The sequence below is a fragment of the Cebidichthys violaceus genome, unplaced genomic scaffold (assembly GCF_023349555.1).
Source record: "Cebidichthys violaceus isolate CVI_PGR_0920_01 unplaced genomic scaffold, fCebVio1.0.p SCAF_6, whole genome shotgun sequence".
Taxonomy (NCBI): domain Eukaryota; kingdom Metazoa; phylum Chordata; class Actinopteri; order Perciformes; family Stichaeidae; genus Cebidichthys; species Cebidichthys violaceus.
The window spans coordinates 4,488,527-4,508,565 of record NW_027176816.1 but is presented as its reverse complement, the minus strand read 5'-3'; the positions used below and the strand labels follow the sequence as shown (position 1 = coordinate 4,508,565).

Here is a 20,039-nt window from a genome sequence, read left to right as displayed (position 1 = left end):
GTGTGATGAGAGTAACTGTTTTAGGCTAATTGTAATGTATGACATGAATATAGTCAGATTGGATACAACTTTGCCCCGTCCTGTTTAAAAATAAAGGCAGTTGGTCCTACCAACTTTCTATTCAGAGGAATGAATTATGCCTCTGAGGCCAAGGGTTATATAAGGTGAAACTTGGAAGAAAGGCATATATTTATTCAAAATGTTCATATTGAGAGTGACATCAGTGAATTCAGATTTTGAGGTGGGTTTGACATAATCCGTGCCTCCCGTTCCTTCCTTGTGTTTCCTGTATCCCCATTTATCTCTCTGTGTGTGTGTGTGTGTGTGTGTGTGTGTGTGTGTGTGTGTGTGTGTGTGTGTGTGTGTGTGTGTGTGTGTGTGTGATCGTGATCCCTGACTGCTGTCAAGCTCATTCACCTGTTCCAAGCTGCAGTATATCAAGCCCAGTTCTTCACTCACTGTTTGCCACATCGTTGACACAGCTACAGTGGTAGTGTCACGTCTTAGGCTTCTTGAAATGTGCATTCAAGTTATTTTCTTGTGTGTTTATCCTTGTTCACTCCTAGAATCTCTGCTTGCTTGCATGTCTGCCTGCTGCTTTGACATGCTCATAACCTTCCATCTCCATCTCTTGTTTCCAATTCCCTGCCTTGCTTTTCCAGTCAGCTCCCTCTACCTTTGCCTCCCTGGATTCCCCTCCCCACTTCCATCCTCATTGTCTTCAATTTAACAATAAAGCTTTCCTCATCATTCCTCACCTGAAATCTGTGTCCTGCATCTGGATTCCCCCTGTCTTGACAAAATCTTAACAAAATGATATGGCCAACATGGACCCAGCGGATGCAGGCTCAGTCTGAATGGGTTCAGGAGGGTTTTGCCAAGCACTCACCACTAGGTGCCACTAGGCGCGCCTTCATGGGCCAGCATGATCAACTCATATATACCCAAGACCAGAATCAGCAACCTGGTAGATGTGGCAACCACTCATCTCTCAAATCCAGTTCCTGTTCTACTGCCCTGTCAGTCAGCCCCTGTAGCCAATTCTTGTAAATAGTGGGGAGTGTCATGGTAGATGTAGTTGTAAAGATATTGGTAGACACTGAGAGTGAGGACTGAAAATTAAGCTCAATAACTGCTGTACCATATTTTAACTATAACTGGGCAGAGCTGCGCTGATGTCGGAGCAACCCCAGGGGCCCACTTTACTGTAATCCACAAAGGCTTAACAGGCTGACAGAATCACTCAGCTACTGGCTCTGACCTGGCACTCAGTTTCCCTGTAGGGCAGAGCTACACACACACACACACACACACCACCAGCAGAGAAGAAAAAAGAAAGAGACGCTCCAATGGCAAACCACAAACAAGTGAGTCTGTTCTGGTCTTGTAAACATGTCATTGTGTAATATATTGCATGCAGTCTGAGAGGAAGCAATAACGCAAAGATGTGATGACAGTGAGAGGGTATGTAACCTTACTGTAAGTATGGAGCTGTGTGAGAGCAGTCTATAAAGTCTATAGAAGGACAACAGATCAAATATTAGAGTGTAAATACTCCAATGTGAATCAGAAAGATTATATTTAATTACCAAAACAAAGCAGTTAGAATGTCCTGGTTCTTTCTGAGTGACACCTTGAGGTGGCCTGCTATTAACCTGAAGTGAAATGATTTTGTAACTATGCACCGTTTCCTCTAAAATCAAATCTGAAATTAGACAAATTGTCTCATGAATGTGATTTGAAGTTGGCTCATCAATGAGATTTTGAAGGGCTTTAATTTTGAAATGCTACTTCAGAATGTCCTGGTTCTCTCTGAGTGACACATTGAGGTGGCCCTTGAGGTGGCCTGCTATTAACTTGAAGTGAAATGATGTTGTAAATATGCACCGTTTCCTCTAAAATCAAATCTGAAATTAGACAAATTGTCTCATTAATGTGATTTGAAGTTGGCTCGTCAATGAGATTTTGAAGGGCTTTCATTTTGAAATGCTACATCAGAATGTCCTGGTTCTCTCTGAGTGACACCTTGAGTGAAATGATTTAGATTTTTGTTTGAGGTATTGGTGATGGACCACCGCCTTCTGCCAGAGGGAAGGGTCTCGAAGAGTTTGTGTCCAGGGTGAGAGGTTTCGGCTACAATCTTTCTTGCCCGCCTCAGGGTCCTAGAGAGACTGCAGATTGTAGTCAATCACCCTCTCGGCAAAGCAAATGATGCGCTGCAGTCTGCCCTTGTCCTTGGCAGTGGCTGCAGCATACCAGACGGTGATGGGGAGGTGAGGATGGACTCAATGATGGCTATGTAGAAGTGCACCATCATTGTCTTTGGCAGATTGAACTTCTTCAGCTGTCTCAGGAAGTACAGGTACATCCTCTGCTGAGCCTTCTTTGTGATGGAGCTGATGTTGAGCTCCCACTTGAGGTCCTGGGTTATGGTGGAGGCCAGAGTGTGGAAGGAGTCCACAGCATTTCATTTCTTTCCATGACATCTTTTATGGAAAACTATACTGTGATATTTTGTATGATTTTTTGACACACTCTACTTTGTCCATTTTTAAGGCATACTATGACTATTTTTGACACAAAAATGCCATACTCAAATATGATTTTTTTTTTTAATTTCATATGACTTTTTTTTATATTTCATGACATTCGTTCATGACATACAATACTCTGACTTATTTTCATGACATCTTTTATGACATACTATACTGTTGTATTTGTATGACTTTTTTTAGCATACTATACTATGACTAATTTATGACATTTTAATGGCATACTATGCTATAACATTGTTTAAAAAAATATTGAGACGTTTTCCTTGACATATTTTATGGCATACGTTACTATGACATTTTGTATAAACATTTTTTAGACATCTGAAATCTTTTATGTCATTCAATACTATGACTTTTTTATGACATTTTAACTATACTCTTTTTTTTAGGAAATTTCATATGACATTTTCTAATGCATTCTATACTATTACTATTTTCTAACAGTTGAATGACTATACTATGACATTTTTTACAAAATTCATGACATACTATTTTCGGACATATTAATGGTATTCTAAAATTGAATTTGACATACTATACTATGACATATGCAAGACATTTTCTGTGTCTTTTTTCATGACATTCTATTCTATGACTATTTGACTATACTATTTTTTCATGCTATGCTAGGACATATTTTCATGCCATTTTTATAGCATATTATACTTTTTTAATGGAATATACTATATATGTACTGTACTATACTTTGACATTTTTAATGACATACCATATCTCTGACATATTTTCCTTACTTTTATGGTATATTATACTATGCAATGTTGTAAAACATTCTTAATGGCATACCATACTATGACATTTTAAACTACTTTTTTTTAGACAATTTGTATGGCTATACTATGGCATATTTTCATCTTTTATGGCATACTATACTATGACTATTTGTTGACATTTTAATTGCATACTATACTATGACATCTAATGTAATTTTTTTATACAATAACGTTTTTAAATTATATTATTATGTATATTTGTTATATGATCTATTTTGTATTGCATATGCTTTGACTTATTTTTATGACTTCATGACATACTGTTTAAGACATTTTGTGTCCCACTCTATAGCATGACAATTTTAAGACATTTTTTTAATGGCAAACTATACTATGACATTTTCTAAAGAAATTTTAATGACATACACTTTGGTATTTTTTTGTGACATATGATACTATGATCTCTTAATGACATACTGTGCAATGACTTTTTAGATGTCTTTTTTATGGCATACTAATACACACTGTAGTATACATTACATTTTTATGAAATGTATTATTGCAATTATTATTTATGGCACTTAAATTGGCATATTGTGGGGGGTTTTTATTCTGTAAAATTGATTAAAGCGAGAATCGAACGAAACAAAGAAAATCTTCATGAATAACAAATTGTAATCCTTTACTGTCCTATGAAGGTGAATCATGTTTCCACATCTGTGATCAATAAGGCAAGATGCACCGCAGTATACTTTTCTTTTCCAGTGCTGCACACACACGCACACACACACGCACACGTACACACACATATACACACACACACCAACCGCTATTCTACTATGTTTACATTTCATCTGCAATTATCTCCTTGGATATCCTCTATTCTTCTGCTTTGCAACTGAATTAAGAACAAAAAGCTCTAATATTCATTACCATAGGAGGTCTGGCTAATTCCTAACTAGGTAACAATGGCCACCTTGTATACGTTTTCACTTCTGGAATAAACATTGTTAGTATGAGAGCAGTAATTGAGCTGATACTAATTTGTCTTAGTAGTAATTTTCGTCTCACTCTAACACACACATGCACTCGCACACCTACACACACAGACACACACACACACCACACACACACACACACACACACACACACACAGACACACACACACACACACAAACACAAACGCCTCAGTCATGCACATTGAGAAATTGTGACCTATATGTATAACCCTTCTATTTTCAGCCAGCGTTGTGCCCCATTGAAACAACTTGTGGTGCAAGTGGTTTCTGGGGGGGGGCACAGGGATAGAATTGGCAGTGAGAGAAGGGGGAGCCGGTAACTCTGTGGCACCAACCCGTCTCTCTGATCCAGTCCAGACTGTTTGCGACGTCACAGTGTGGTGTCCTGCCCTCTTTCTCTAAAACACACGACCACAATCCCAAATAGCTCTAAATGCAGCTCTGTAGAGCGCTCTTTTTTTGGCCCTGTTGTCGCTTTTTGAGCATTTTACAGTAAGAGCAAGGGAATGGAACAAGCTCCACTTTAACTTAGACTGATGAGCTTTGCCAGAGCTGTTGCACTGACAGCTTATGTATTCTGTTTTATGAGGCTTTAGCGTATAAAGCTGGCCAGCATTGATCAATAGAGTTTGTGTTTTTCTGCAATTGTAGATGTTTTCTGCAGTGACAGTTTTACAGAGCTCAAGGTTGAATCATGGTTTGATGTGGTGTTTTAAACAGGAGTAAGACTAACATTTGCACCAGAATTCAAGGGGGGCCAATAGGCCAGAGTTCAAGCTGAGGTTTTGTTTCATGGATGGTAAAATGTGGTGTAAATGTATTACATCATTATGTGAAGCCTTGTTTATTGCAGTTACAGTAGAACATTAGTTCAGGCTTTTCCACTGCAGGAACAGAATCAACAAAATATTTATGGATCTACAAAGATGTGGTCAGCAGATCTGGCTTCAGCAGAGAGAGGTTGCCTTATATCAACCAGCTGCTTTGTTTTAGGAAAACACAACCTGTCACGTAATCGTCCTGAAGAACCTCAGAGGAATTTTAATGCAGTGGAAGAAGAATAGAGTAAAACCACTTGCTAGGCCCGTTGAACCTCAGTCTTTATGCAGCCTGGTCCATTCATTATCACCTCTGCATAAATACAAAAACACACAAGCACGCACACAGATACAACAAAGTATTCAACGTGCGACAAATGCTAGAGGTATTTGCATATTTCAACATCTGAAAACAAGAAACCATCAATGTTACCTTTGGGAAAAACATTTCTAAAAACATTTGTTATCGTTTGTTTTCTAAGGTTAGGAGAGATTAAAAAATTAAGAAAACATGAGAGCAAGTTGGAGCAAAGCTCATTTAGACAGGCTGCTTTTCTTCTTTGATAAAGTGTAGAGAAGGGGTGAGAAAGAGATGCTAAGGTTTACACCAGCTTAAAATATCTATTATATATTATATATAAGTGGTGCAAATTTTTGAAGCTACCAACTGCCATTGCGGTGAATGCTTAATTGTGTGTGCGAAACCTAAATGACCTTATCACCCTGTGACCACAGCCCAAAAAAGACAGCGTTGTTCTCTGCAGAAATGGTGCATACATATTGACACAGTTGCCAGCATTATCTGACAAACTGTAGGTGGGAGTCGAGAAATGGGCAGGTGGAGAAAGGTTTGCCAAGATGAGATGTCCAAGCATTTTGTTTGAACCTTTGGAAGTGTCCCTGCCTTTTCCTCTGAGTGTGTCATACCTGTGCACCTGACGGTTTCAGGTTTCCTCTACCTGGTGAATCAGCCTGCTGTGCACCTGGATTTCTGTTTATGCTATTGCTGGAAGAGTCCTGCTGGTATGTAGTCAGTCACTCAATCTGACATCCAAGGAGCCTCATCTAGAACGTGCAAGTAGTTTCTCACCTTCAGGTAAATAAAAAAGTTGAAGGTTGATTTCATATCCTTATAAAACCCTGCTGTTGACAGAAGATTCAAATGTGTAAAAAAACAAAAACAAAAAACTCTTGCTGGTCTTCGTCATCTTTGAGTCTTTTTTTCTCTTATCTCTTATAAAAACTTTTTACACTTTCTCCCTCCTTGCTAACCTTGTATCATTCTCTCCTGCTTTTCCTTATGGGCCTACGTGACACCAATCAAATGTAAACACATGATTTAAAACATTTTGTGCAAGTGGATGCATATGCAAGTGCACTAGCACACATAGTTGCCAATTGACAGGATCATATACGGGATGTGCTCCTAAAGTCAGTATCATTTTCCAAATGTAAATATTAGTCAATGTCAGGACCGTTTACACTGTAATGGCGGTCTTTCAGCTCTACTTTCCGTAAAGCACTTTCCCTCTCTGCTCTGCTCCCTCGAGCCTCTCTCTTTCCTTATTACTCCCCTCTCATCCAGCTCTCATGTAATCCCTAGTTTCTCATTACCCAATCTTTTCTCCTGTTCTCTGCGTCTCCTCTTGAGCTCCAGCAGTCTCTGACAAAGCCCAGTCGTCTTCCAGACAGCCCAGTTCCCCCCACATTGAAAATCCCCCTTTTCCTATTCTCCTGACACAATATGATTTATCATTCTATAAACTGATCCACTGTCATTGGATTGTTGAGGGGCTGTTACAACACAACCTCAATCATCCCCTTGAGAGACACCCAATCTTCAGGCTATCTTCCAAAGCTCTCAAGAAAACTCTCCCCGTCTTTGTTCACTACACACCTAAAACAGTTGTCATCCAACATGGGTTCTGTCGCTAAATCTGGCCATGGGTGAGAAAACTGAAGGAAGGAATTTATAAGCAAAAAAACCTGAAAATCTTTTAAAAAAAGATTTAGGAAAAAAAGAAAAGTTAGATCTTATTGAATCAAATCAGAGATAAAAAAACACACTTTCAGTAGATTAACTTGTCTAGTAAGTTATAAGTAGAAAGGAAAAGGTTAGTCATGAAAAGAATTGTGTACAGACAAACAAGATTTTAACAAATATTGTGAGTAAATACTTCTCTGCTGGTTTTACATTTGATATTTATTGAAACAAAGTAGAGCATTGAGCCAATTTGTAAAAAGTAACAAAATATCAGCTATAACACATTACGTTTAACAAACCTCAAATTCATGGAGAAGCTTATAAATATACATATTTGGATTGGTAGAAATAGTTTGTCTATTGAGAATCATCACAGGGATAGTTAGCGGTTAACTGAGTGGTACAGGAAATCTGTAGTGATGATAAAAATCTGAACGTCATCTGTGATATACAAGTGTATTTGTGTGTTACAGTAAAGCTGAACATGAGTGAGAAGAAATCATTTGTGTGTTGAATCAATAAGGTGCATTTCCCTTTACAAAAACAGTGAGGAGCCACATTAGTGAGAACACAATTTAAAAAAGTGACTATAAGCAGTGACTTGAGAATGTCACACTATTGATTTATTTCTCGACTGTTGATCTATGATGGAGATGATGCTTTTCTGTTTTAAGCTTAGAGGAGAATCTGGTTAAAGAAAATAAATACAGTTTACTGATTGGTTGGATAGACATACTATATACACATAGCATGGAATATTTCACCACTGTAACCACAACATTGCCCATATATATTCAAACCATATTAAGTATTGTAGAATAATGTTAAATGGATAATCTGAATTAATATGGAAAAGAATGTAGGCTATAATATTGATATATTTGCTGATGCACTGTAAAAAAAAAAGACAGCTGAACAGACACGCACAGACAGGTTTAAGCCTCTGTATCAAAGTGCATAATGGTGGAGGGGTTGTTGCAGCACCTGGGGAACTCTAAGGCTTCTGGGAGAGCTTAATAAATGGCCCAATCCCCAAAACAGCCATCTTATTGTACCCATTGTACTCCAAGGACTTGTACGAACCAACAGTGTTCCTTACTCTACATGTGGTGAGAGGGGACGAGTAGACTTCGGTTAGGATGTGAAGGCTGGTTTGGGACTGGGCCCATGAAATCACATCCATACACTACAGCACACATTGTCCTCTCAACACAGTCATTCTCAAACAACAAACCAGGACCCCTTGGTCAACTATGCCACATATGTCAAAACACTACTCTTCTTAGGAAATTGGAAGCACAATCCAATTTCACAATCAGTGTGACCCATCTGACAAGAAGAACTGTATTTTCTGATATGAAAAATAGGTGGGGGGGTCACGTGAGGGGAGATTTCCAGCCAGTTTTAGGCACTTGAATGGGTTAAAATCGACTGGTGATGACTGGGCCAAAATAAAACAATCTCAAAATAAATATTTCACGATACTCTCAGTTTCTGAAGACATAAGATTTTTGGAAAAAAGAGTCAGTCTTTTTGCAATGGCATAATTGTTTAACTCTATAAATATAATTTATATAGTTTTTTTCTTCCATTCTTTCTCTGTGTTCAACTCCTTTGCTCACGTATACAGACAGATGTTTGCCCATCGTCTGCAAGCAAACACACAGGCAACACTCTTCTTCTCACTTGCAGACAAATTGGTCTACGATTTTGGTGCAGCGCTTGCACTTGACATAGCAGCACCAGTGGAACTTGCAGTGGCAGCGCTCCACTATCTGGGCCTTGTACTGGTCGTAACCGCGGCCGCAGCACATCAGCTCACACCCATCCATGCCTTCCGAGGTCTTGTTGCAAAGGCGCCCCACCGTGCCCAAGGAGCCTGTGCTTTGGTTCTTCAGGCAGTAGTCTGGACTGGACTCGATGTACACCAGGTCATGGCTTGTGGGAGCATTGAAATTGGTGTACTTCTGCACCAGCTTTCCACGCGAGTTGAGCTTCATGGAAGCAGAGCTGTCATACTTCTCCTTCAGTGCATCGCCCACCTTGCGAAAGTCAGCTAGCTGCAGCCAGCAAGTCTTCAGGCTGCAGGAGCCTGATACTCCGTGGCACTTGCAGGACACGTTGGCAAGGTCTGACACCGTCTGAAGGAGGGGAGAGAAAAGAAACCATTGGATTAATAACCAGATGAAGAACATGCAAAACCATTTATACTTATGTGTCCAAGCAACACATGCTTCATGTATCTAATTTGACCTCTCTGCACAAATATTTGCACAATATACTGTTGATCTCATAAGGCATCACGTTGCCATATAGGACAAAATTATCCCGTCCATGTCAATAGTGCAATGAATAAAATGTCCACTCATTTGTCCTACTTGAAAGAGAACAGCCTGGCAACAGCATACAGTTTCCTTTGAGGTGGTTTCAAGCTGTTTGGAGAGGGAAAAAAAACCCAAGTGCTGCCTTCATCTCCCCACAGATCAAAGCCTCAGGAGGGGAGAGCTGACATAGCTGTTACACAGATGATCAGTGGAGACCTATCTAAATGACCTGGATTGTCTCATTTCAAACTCCTCTTGCTCTTTCTATCCCTGGTTGGTCTCATGCTAGGGCCTGCAGTTTATATCTGTCTGCTTGCTTCTTATCTGGTGACATCTTAAGATCTTTGTGTGTGTGTGTGTGTGTGTGTGTGTGTGTGTGTGTGTGTGTGTGTGTGTGTGTGTGTGTGTGTGTGTGTGTGTGTCTGAGCATATAACCCAGTGTCATATGTCATACCCTTCTTCCAGCCTCGTTATTGTGAATATTCATCATCAGCCGGGCGCTCTCATACGAGCCTTTAGGGTAGCTCTTCTCCCTCTCACGTGCGTCCACAAACTCCTTGGAGAATCTGTAGCCGTAGTTGAGGTTGTCTCCGCAGCCGCCCCACAGCCAGTCTCGCGGCAAGTCTTTGGGGCGAGCAGCACGGCTGCACCCACAGCTGGAGAGCTCCCCCTCTCTGCAGGCGCGACTCACCGCGTTCACCACCCCTGCCGCGCTAATGGCATAGGTGAATGCCGTTTCTCGGCTGCCTGCAGACGCACAAACAGGAACATCATGTCAAATTTCACACAATAAGTAACAGAGTAAATGACAAATACACGTTTATATTTGGTACACCTATAAGCTGCTTCCATTTTTTTTTTTAATGCATGTATATTTATTTTATACCAAATGTGTGTCACTATCATTTTGCTTTAAGAATTTGTACAGTGTTATGAGATGTGACGTCATATGACAGCATTGACCATACATTCAGGATTACAGGGCACTTCAACCAAGAGCTGCATGCTCCTCATCACCAACATTTTGGAAGGGTGGAATCTGGTTTGCTGTTATTGGGCTTCAGCCAGAGAGAAGACGGCGCCCTCCAGTGACAGAGATGCTTCTTAACAAGCAGCTGCCATTTCACTCAAATTGAAAGTGACAACAGTTCTTTTACTTTACATGAGTGACTGATCCTGGAGCCATTGCTCATTAACTACCACTGTTTCAGCTTTCTCCTACAGAGATAAGACGTAACAAGTCGTAATAACAGAATACACAAAAGCAGTTTTTGCTATCCCCAATTCATTACTACCTCTGTACAAAGCCACAGACTAGAAGAGGAAACTTAAATGATATAAACTAAAGAACAAGAAAAAAAAACAGCCGACCAAACTATTAGGCTGTGTGTTGACATTGAAGACGAGGGCTGCTACGAAATAAAAATGCACAGCTCATATACCTGCTGGGCCAAACCTTTAGAGAGTGTGCTCTAATGACAATAACAGATGGACAGAGAACAGGAGATGAGGGAGGAGAAAGAAAAGACGATTGAAGAGATAAGTCAAGAAAAATACAGTAAAGAAAAAAAGCAAGCAAAATGGAAAAGGAGACACGCATGCACTTAATATCACAAAAGGCGGAAAAAGACAATGACAGATACGATAAAAGATGAATAAATAAACCTTGTGGAAAGTCTGAAAGATATTCAGGTGGGAAACTCTGGCAAGAGTAGTGGTGATCAGAGAGAGTGAGGAATTTATTAGTCTAGTACGACGTTTAATCCACCCCAAGGATATTGGCCTAATAGTGGAGCTGTGAACAGACAAACTGTCGTCTCGCACACTGCTGCCTCCCTTCTCCTGTACCCCACCCTGGAGCTAGCCAAGCCAGGCAGTGGAGAGGGTCTGCACCCAACCACGCCAGCACCCCCTGGAGCTCAGCTATAAATCATCAGCAGTGTGCTCCGCCTGCAGACAGACAGACAGTACGACAGGCTTTCAGATAGACAGCCATAAAGGGGAGGACATGTTTACTTGGCCCAGAGTGGACCGAGATGGGAGCAATGCCAGGGAGGGAGAAGAGGAATGGGAGAACGGCTGCTGATGAGGTTTCTATGAAGACTGATCTGTGGAGAGGGAGTCAGCAGAGCCAGAGATAGAGACTCACCAAGACTCGCGTAAAAACGCAGACAGACGCATATGTGCGCACACGTCATGTAGGGGTATGTTCACAACAAGTACAGCACATTAAAGGGTTGGTTTACCGACATTTAAAGAATTAAAATCATTGAAAAATGTAATAAAAATAAATAATAGCATTACTATTTACCTCTAGTGGTATATATAAACATCGACAGTTGTATGTGTGGAGGTTTTGAGATATTCATCTCTGTAATTTTCCCCACTTCCCCAATATGATGTAGTGACTGAAATTTTGGTTTTGGTGCTCACAACATTAAATATTAAACATTCACAGACAACATCCCTTTCCAAAAACAATGTCCTGCTTACTTGATTATCTACAGACCTTGTGTGATCAGTTTTCAGTGAAACTACTTTCTAGATGAAAATAATCATCAAGTAAACTGTTGACAGTGTGTTCTGTGGATTGTCTAGAGTAATGGGAATATCATTACTGGAAAGACAAGTCACTGTTGAGCCCATTAAAGGTTACTCTTAAAGCTGGGAGCACCACAAACAAAATTCCATTCACCATTTATCCCATTAATTGCATTGGGATGGGGGGAGAAATCTCACAGACGGATATCCCATAAATGTACAAAACTGTGTGTGATCTTCCTAAGTAAGAAATGTGGATTAATTTAGTTTGTTTCTGTTTTTTCAAAGAATTTTGGGTGAACTGACCCGTTAAAAGAGTATCAACATGAACCAAATGCCGACCCCTCCACATGTGTTACTTTAGACTGATTTGAAAGGTTCCCAAAATGTAAGCAACGCAAGAACTGACTTTTGCAACGATTCAGTCAAGCTTGCTGTGGCCCTGCTATGATCACATAAAATTCAGATGGATAGATATGATCAATAAACGGTAAACCACCTTTACATTAGCCCCTGAGGTGAAGGCCCACATCCAAAGAAATCTAAAACAAACCATGTTAAATGATAGGATCCAAGAGTTGGGATTACGAAGAGGATTGTTAAGCTCTTGAACTTTCTACAAGAGATCTCTGCATGTAAGTGCGCGCGCGCACACACACACACACACACACACACACACACACACACACACACACACACACACTTTAATCTCTGACAAGGTGATATATTGGTGCACACACTTACTGCACTCCCATTACTTGTGAATACAGGGCAGCAACAGTCCAGCTCCACAGTGTGTGCATGTGTGTGTGTGTGCATGTGTGTGTGTGTGTGTGTTAAACTAGATTACATTGTCTCCCATTCATCAGGGGAAAAGCAGATTCTCTGCCTCCCTCTTGCTTCGTGTCGGGAGCTGGTTTAGCAGGCCAAAGCGACATGTGATTTATCCAGCAACCTCACCCACCAACTATTCCCTCCACACAGCTGCTGAGAATCAACAGCCCCATATATTTCTCACACACACACACACACACACACACACACACACACACACACACACACACACACACACACACACACACACACACACACACACACACACACACACACTTTCCTAAACACACAAAAGAGGGGCAAAAGAGAGAATAAAGAAAGGAAAGACACAGAATGTACAGATTCTAAATAACACTGGTGAATATACACTATTTGTGAACACAGGTGTTTGAATCTGCTCCTATGTGTTCCGGTATATGTTTCTGAGAATATATGCTTATTCTGTATACATTGTTGCCCACTTTTTTACCTATTTGCATGACCCGTCCAAAAACAGATGAGTTGTCCACCGTGCTGCAGTTCCAGCGCCGATGTCTGAACTGGTACTGGCACTCTCTGATGCCTGTTTTGGCACCTTCACCGATGTACTGCATGTGGTCCTGGTAAAGCTGGCACAGCTTCTTCTGGCCCTGTGACAGGCCCACCAGCTGGCTGCACAGAGGCTGGGCACCGATGATGTAGGCCTCAGGGATCAGTACAGGGTTCATAGCCAGAGACCTGGATGAGAGGAGCCACAGAATGCAGTTGTTTTCACTCATTTGCTATTTTGACACAAATGTATGCACCTTTTCAGGCCAAATTCTAAATCAACAGCTCATTTCATTTGATTAGTTTCTCCTTCGCATGGGTGCAGCTATGTCAATCAGGGAAATGAGGTGCAGTCATTTATTGAATGGAGCAAAACCCTATAAACTCATAGCTCTTAATGACACTTGGATTTTAACTAATGTGCTATTTCAGGCCAAGAACATGGGAAAATAAAAGAAAATGGAAGCATAGACAAATGAGGGAGAAGAAGAGTTGAGTTTTCCAAGGCCTTAGGATGCAAAGGTCTCTAGCATTTGCCCCAAACAATATAGAAATGTATAACTGGCTATGAAAGTTATTTACCTTTTTTCAAATCACAAAAGAAAAACAAAACTGAGCATTTTAAAACAACAGTTTCTTTCAATTCTTTCATTAGAGAAAGAAAAATTAATAAATTGGACTGGAAGAGAGAGAGACATGGACAAACAGAGAGAGAGAGAGGAACACTAGTATGAGCATCTGGTTCCAGGCCACAGGACAATTAGAGCATCCCATCCCTGAGCCCTAAGAGAAAGACAATTAGCCCCAAGTGTAACCTGATCGACTGGGGAAAGTCAGCAGCCAGCAACGTAACACACACTGAATACACACAACAGAATACACAGATGTATACACGTTAACACACAAAAGACGAAAAAATAAGAAAAAAAAAAGAAAAAAATCAACATCTCTGGCTCTTTTTCACTCACTCACTCACTCACTCACACTCACACACACACACACACACACACACACACACACACACACACACAGTCTTTAGGCATGCTGCTTGGGCACTCTAAATCATTCACACCTGTGTGTACTCTCAAAGAGGAAAGACACACACAGTGTGCTCCAAACTCAGCTTTCCAAAGGGTCTGTGGTGATCTGCGAGTCCTCAGATGGTAAATCCAACTTTTTTTTTTTAAACTTTACAGTAGTCACCTACTGAATTGAGCCCATTAATATATATGTATCTGCATGAATCCTCTTCAAATGCATTGTTTCAATTATAACTTGTATTTTCATATAACTAACTCACCGCATGATGTCACCACTGGCTTTGATCTGCTCAATGGAAGTAAGGACAAATCTTACACTGAAAGTGTGGGTTTACTGTAAATGTTATGTTCCTCTACAAGCACTTAAGCTGGGATACACAATTATACACAAGTGCACAATTAGACACAAATTAAGAAACAGCAACAGGATGTAAAGAGTTGTGATTTGCTGTAAGCAGAGCCTCTATGGCGACTGGTAAACAGTATTTTCCCCTATCAGAAGTACTTTGTGTGTTTAAGTGCACCATGCTCAAATATAGGCTTTTCTAATGGCAGTAGGATGCGTGTCTACACACAAATGCAGCGCGCACACACACTTGCACACTCGCATACTCATGTACAGTCACACACGGTGTTCGTGTTTGTACATATTTGGACATCGACTCATAAACCACAGCATTCTATGTTTTCTATAATATTCATAATTTTGGCTTGGCAATATGAGAAGAAAGAAAATAAGGGCGAAAAAAGGTCCTTCCTGAAAAGCTAATGTGCTACAGTCAGCATGTTGTGTTACTTCATATGTGGTGCAACTGAAGCTGAGGAGGCTTACTTAGCAAACACGCACACACAAGATGCACACAGTCTCAAACACAGGCCTAAAACTGACTCTGAAACTATGTAAAAGATAAATATAAACATATATAAAATGGTTTTTTTTTTAAACTATATTACACAAAATCTTTGGCTTTTTCCATGTGTTTTTTAACGCTTTTTAGACTCGGTTACCCCATTTACAAATGTAACTCATCTATTTGTGCAAAGAGAAAAAAAATCCCCTTTGAAAAGCTGACAATCTCCACTGGCCATGACACAAGTAAACACGTCACACACACACATTTAAGACACACAAAATATAGTACATATGGAAAGAAAATGCATACCACCATGAATTGGCCTCCACCACTACCTGCATGAGGAGTGTGAGAAGTGTGAGGGCAAAGACACAGTGTCTGGAGTCCAATACGCTGCCAAAGGGCCAGCAACCCGGCCGACACAGACAGCCCAGACCCAGGTTCATACTGCCGTTTAATCTGAGGGAGGACAGAGAAAAAGGATGCTTGTCAGTCTGCCTGCCTGGATCTTTCCTTTTTTTTCCTTTTTTTTTTCTTTTTTTTTTTTAAACACACTGAGTATATTATGCATAACACAGAAAAATACAGAGACAGATATCTTTGATGTCCAAATGTATTTAGGGAATGCAATCCACAACTCTCTCTTACATGCAACCAGCACCATGGTTGTGTGTGTGATGAGAGCCCTAAAGGCCATCGGTGCCACAGTAAAGCAGTCATTGGCAGCAGGTCTGAGTGTGAATCACACACCACTGATAGACATGCAGCTTGAGAAGACACAATGACCATGAAACCCCAGCTATACACATTCCTGACAATTCACTTTACTCAGAGAAAGAGAGTCACAAATGCAGAGACAGACAGACAGACAGACAGACAGACAGACAGACAGACAGACAGACACCTAATCAGACTGTGTGTGTACACTTTATTTTTAATCCATTTTAGCCTGCATATTTATTGTGGGCATAACGGTCACACCTAAATTATCTAAAATTTCAAAAACAATTACGACTGCATTTTTTATACAAAGATGGTTAACTCAAAAAATAAGATCTAAATCATGGGCTTAGAATAAAACACAACGTGTGATTTTTTTTATTTCATACTGGTTCATTTTCATCTATGGCAAGCCTGGCTTTATTTGTTCCTGGTGAAAAGGTTCAATGTTGTTCAGTTCTGTAAATAAGAATCATTCTTGAGAAATAACAATACAATTGTTGTAAAATTCGTTAATTGACCACATTTAATAGAACTTTACAGGAATATTTAGGCCCGTTCAAAACTTGGAAATTAAAAAGACATTTGATTTTTTTTTTCGTATTAAATACAATTTGACAAATAACGGTCATGTCAGTCAATAATTGTATTGAAATGATTTTCATATTTATTAATTGACTGTGGGTCAGACTGAAACGAGCCACGTCAGCGGCGGATGGCCTGGGCCTGATTATACTGTGCAGCTTTTTGCCTAACGAAAACTACAAGGAATTTACACAAGTTAAACATGTCAATTATCTGCAAGCAACTGCGTGGCTTTGGTGATATAGTTTGGCTGCTATGGATGGAGACAATTTGTTAAAATAATTACCTCTAAATGTGCGAGTTTAACCGATGTGCCAGCCATGCAGTTGGGCCGTGTGTGAATTTTGGGACTCAAGCAGCTCTAATTTGTCACGCTGCTTTATTTTCCAGGGTTGAGTCGCGGAGACCTGGGCCTGCTTAATACTCATTAAAGGCAAGGCCAAGTTCACCATCACTCACCCAGCGCGTGCACACGCGCGCGCTGACACACAAGCATGTGCTTTCAGTTTGTGCGCTGCTTCAGTAATAGTTGATGAGGTTATGTTCCCTAAAGTTCTTCCACATAAATTAAAGCAATAATCCACAGAGGGCGGAGGTTTTATTTTGATTTTAAACTAACTAATTGGACTGCCAGGAAGCACATTTTAAAATATATTTATTTACAGATAATTCATTTTTACAATTAAATATTATTTTGCGCCAAGCAGGACACTTAATTAGGAGTATCTCCACAGTTGGAGTGACACACCTTTTTTATTGCAGATATTCATATTTAATGTTACCACCATGATGCCACAGGTGCATGCAGTTATCTCACATTTTACAAAAGAGTCTCAGCCAATCAGAGTAGAGAACATTATTCAATTTAACAGAGACAACTCTTTTATTTTGTGATTAATATTTCGTTGGCCAATACTGCGTAGTTCATTCCAGTGCTGCAACTATTCAACGCTATACAATACTTTATTATTGATATTTAAAAATATACATGAAGGCTATTTGGCATCACTGCATGCTGCGTAAATCCTGCGCTCCATGACCCCGGGACACGATTTGACCCGAGCGGAATATTCATTGGGACTTTCCTGGATGACTAACGACTACCTTACTTATTTTTGTCGGTAAAAGTGGCATCAAATTGGGCCGGAAGAGAGGAATTAGAATAACGTCGTCAGGATGATAAAACATCGGGCGCTCCTTTTGCAATGGATCATTTAAGAGGCTATTTTAAGAGCCATATGGGACTAAACCGATTTACATTAAACCTGAGAGTAAGAAAAGACCCGAGCCTTCCGTTTGTTAAAAAACAAAAAAATGTCCTAAATTATTTCACCTTTTGGTCAAATGCGTCTTTTCTGACTTTTGTTTTTCTCTGGTCAACCCATCTAAAATATCATGACAATTAAACATAATAGTAATTGAATGATGTTAGCAACAACGTATTGTGAACATGTGGAAGGAAAAGCATTAGGGTGCTACGAATGTGAAATGTTAATGATGATTTTTAAGTGACTGTATTTACGGTATGGCCTGCATTTGTAAGCCTTTGGATAATGTGCATGGTGCCAAAGAATTTGTATTCATGGAGCAATTTGAAAAAAAAACCCGTCACCTTTTCCCAAGCTGCATGGTACCCAAATTTACTGACTAATAAGTAAAATAGTATCCGCATTTAATAGCGTAAAATGATAAGTCTCTTTTCCTGCCTGTCCCGTTGTTTGAAAAAGCCAGGAGAGGGAGCCAGGTACAAGGATTAGATGAGGAGAAGCAGCACAAAGAACACTGCCTCACTATAAAAGGGAGACCGTTAACAATGGAACCAGAAATCAAACTATTATTTTCGCATTTATGTAATGTTTTTTAAAAAACAATGTGTGGTTAATTTTCGTTTTATTTCTAATATGCCCAACATGGCCTTGATATATTGGTCACAGTCAATGCAGTGAGGGGTAGTATGTTTCACACTTCACATCTGTCATGCACTTTTGTCCACATCAAATAACCAGTATTAGTCCAAAAAGGTCCACCGAATCATGCATTTCCCACTCTTAAAGATAAACTGCGGCTGCATGGAAAAGTGAGTGAAGCAGAAGACTTATAAAGTTTACTCACCAGGGAGCACAGCCCGTTAGGAGTTGTAATCCACTTTCTGAAGACGATATCGAACCAATAATCCCAGAGCAGGCCAGGTGGATTTAGGATGTCCTTTTCCGCCGCAGTGTAGACAAGTCTTGTCGTTTTATCCGGATTTCTTGGAAAGTGCTTGGCTGGGGTGCAGAAAGCGAAACACTAAGGCTATGAGTCCTTCAGTTTGGTGTGTTGGTGAACACGGACACCCAACAATCATTGAATGCATGCGCTCCGTGCGCCAAACCGTTTAGAGAGCTTGTAGTAAGCAGCGGGATACATACAATGTCCAAAGGCCGTTTAAGGAAGGAAATGACCGGTTCCTTTAACGAATCTGTGCACGACGTTGTGGTTACTATTAACAAATGAAAACCATCTACGGCAACCCCACTGGCGGAAACGTCGGATGTCGATTCTGTTCTAATTGAAAGCGGCCTACTTTAATAGTTCCCTATCCAAGTAAAAAAAAACTGTCAAAAGATTGTATCTAGACAATGTCAAACCAAAAACAGGAAAAATATTGTGATAAACATAAAATCCAGCCGCTCACACGCCCAGGTCATAGCGCGTTTTACCTGCCGAAAGATCCACACGGTGAACCTCGCCACAAACGACTTGTCAATTTACCTTCCATTATGTGCAAAAAACGACTTTGACAATTCCACTGCTCGACTTAAAAGTCTTCACATGCAAAAAAGTAAGTCATCCGCCTCTCCAAAAAAAAAACAGATGGCACAATTAATCGGCTCCAGACAGTATGCTCCAAAAAAAAAAAAACTTTCCGCGCGGACTATCTCCAAACAGTGCGGCTTGGCGAGCGCGCACGGTGCCAGGGGGAGGAAAAGAGCACAGTGTGTGAACAACGGCGGCTTTGCTGAGGCTCCGAGTCTGTCGTCCTCCCACACCGTATGTGTGTGTCGGTGTGTGTTGTAGTGCAGAAGAAGTATCACCGACTATCCCTCCCTCTCCGCTTCTCTCTCTTTCTCTCACCTGCTTCAGTCGCCTCCTCTCACAAACTAGCACACTGCAGCATGGATGCGCAGCGCAAAACCTTCAGATGGCGCATGCGCTTCACATTTCTCCTCAAATCGCCTTTTCCTTCTTCCAGTCACCAACTTTCAAAGAGCAAGGCATTTTAGGGAAGGTGAGAGAGAGAGAGAGAGAGAGAGAGGGAGAGAGAGAGAGAGAGAGAGAGAGAGAGAGAGAGAGAGAGAGAGGGAGAGAGAGAGAGAGAGAGAGAGGGAGAGAGAGAGGGAGAGAGAGGGCGGAACAGGCTGTAACAAAACAAGCGTCTCTATTACCTAAAATAAACTTATAAAGCACCCGAGGCTATTACCTTATCCATACCAGAGCAGAGTTAGGATTTTCACTGGCAGCAG

The 20,039-nt window shown here is 40.5% G+C and overlaps 1 protein-coding gene across 1 annotated transcript; it reads right to left on the bottom strand.

The window, feature by feature from the left end:
* Positions 1–7,308: 7,308 nt before the first annotated feature.
* wnt5a (wingless-type MMTV integration site family, member 5a) lies at positions 7,309–19,683 on the bottom strand. Its single transcript, XM_068733057.1, has 5 exons — positions 18,646–19,683; positions 15,538–15,687; positions 13,276–13,523; positions 9,886–10,178; positions 7,309–9,248 (listed from the first exon to the last, which is right to left on the bottom strand). Exons 2-5 carry the CDS (start codon positions 15,672–15,674, stop codon positions 8,790–8,792), a joined length of 1,137 nt encoding a protein of 378 aa, XP_068589158.1. The 5' UTR covers positions 15,675–15,687; positions 18,646–19,683; the 3' UTR covers positions 7,309–8,789.
* Between the last annotated feature and the right edge of the window lie 356 nt (positions 19,684–20,039).

Coding starts and splice junctions, on each gene's coding strand:
- wnt5a (XM_068733057.1), bottom strand. CDS start 15,674: ATGAACCTGGGTCTGGGCTGTCTGTGTCGGCCGGGTTGCTGGCCCTTT. Junction 13,524..15,537: donor GTGGAGGCCAATTCATGGTG/GTATGCATTTTC, acceptor CCTCTCATCCAG/GTCTCTGGCTATGAACCCTG. Junction 9,249..9,885: donor ATAACGAGGCTGGAAGAAGG/GTATGACATATG, acceptor CCCCTCCTTCAG/ACGGTGTCAGACCTTGCCAA.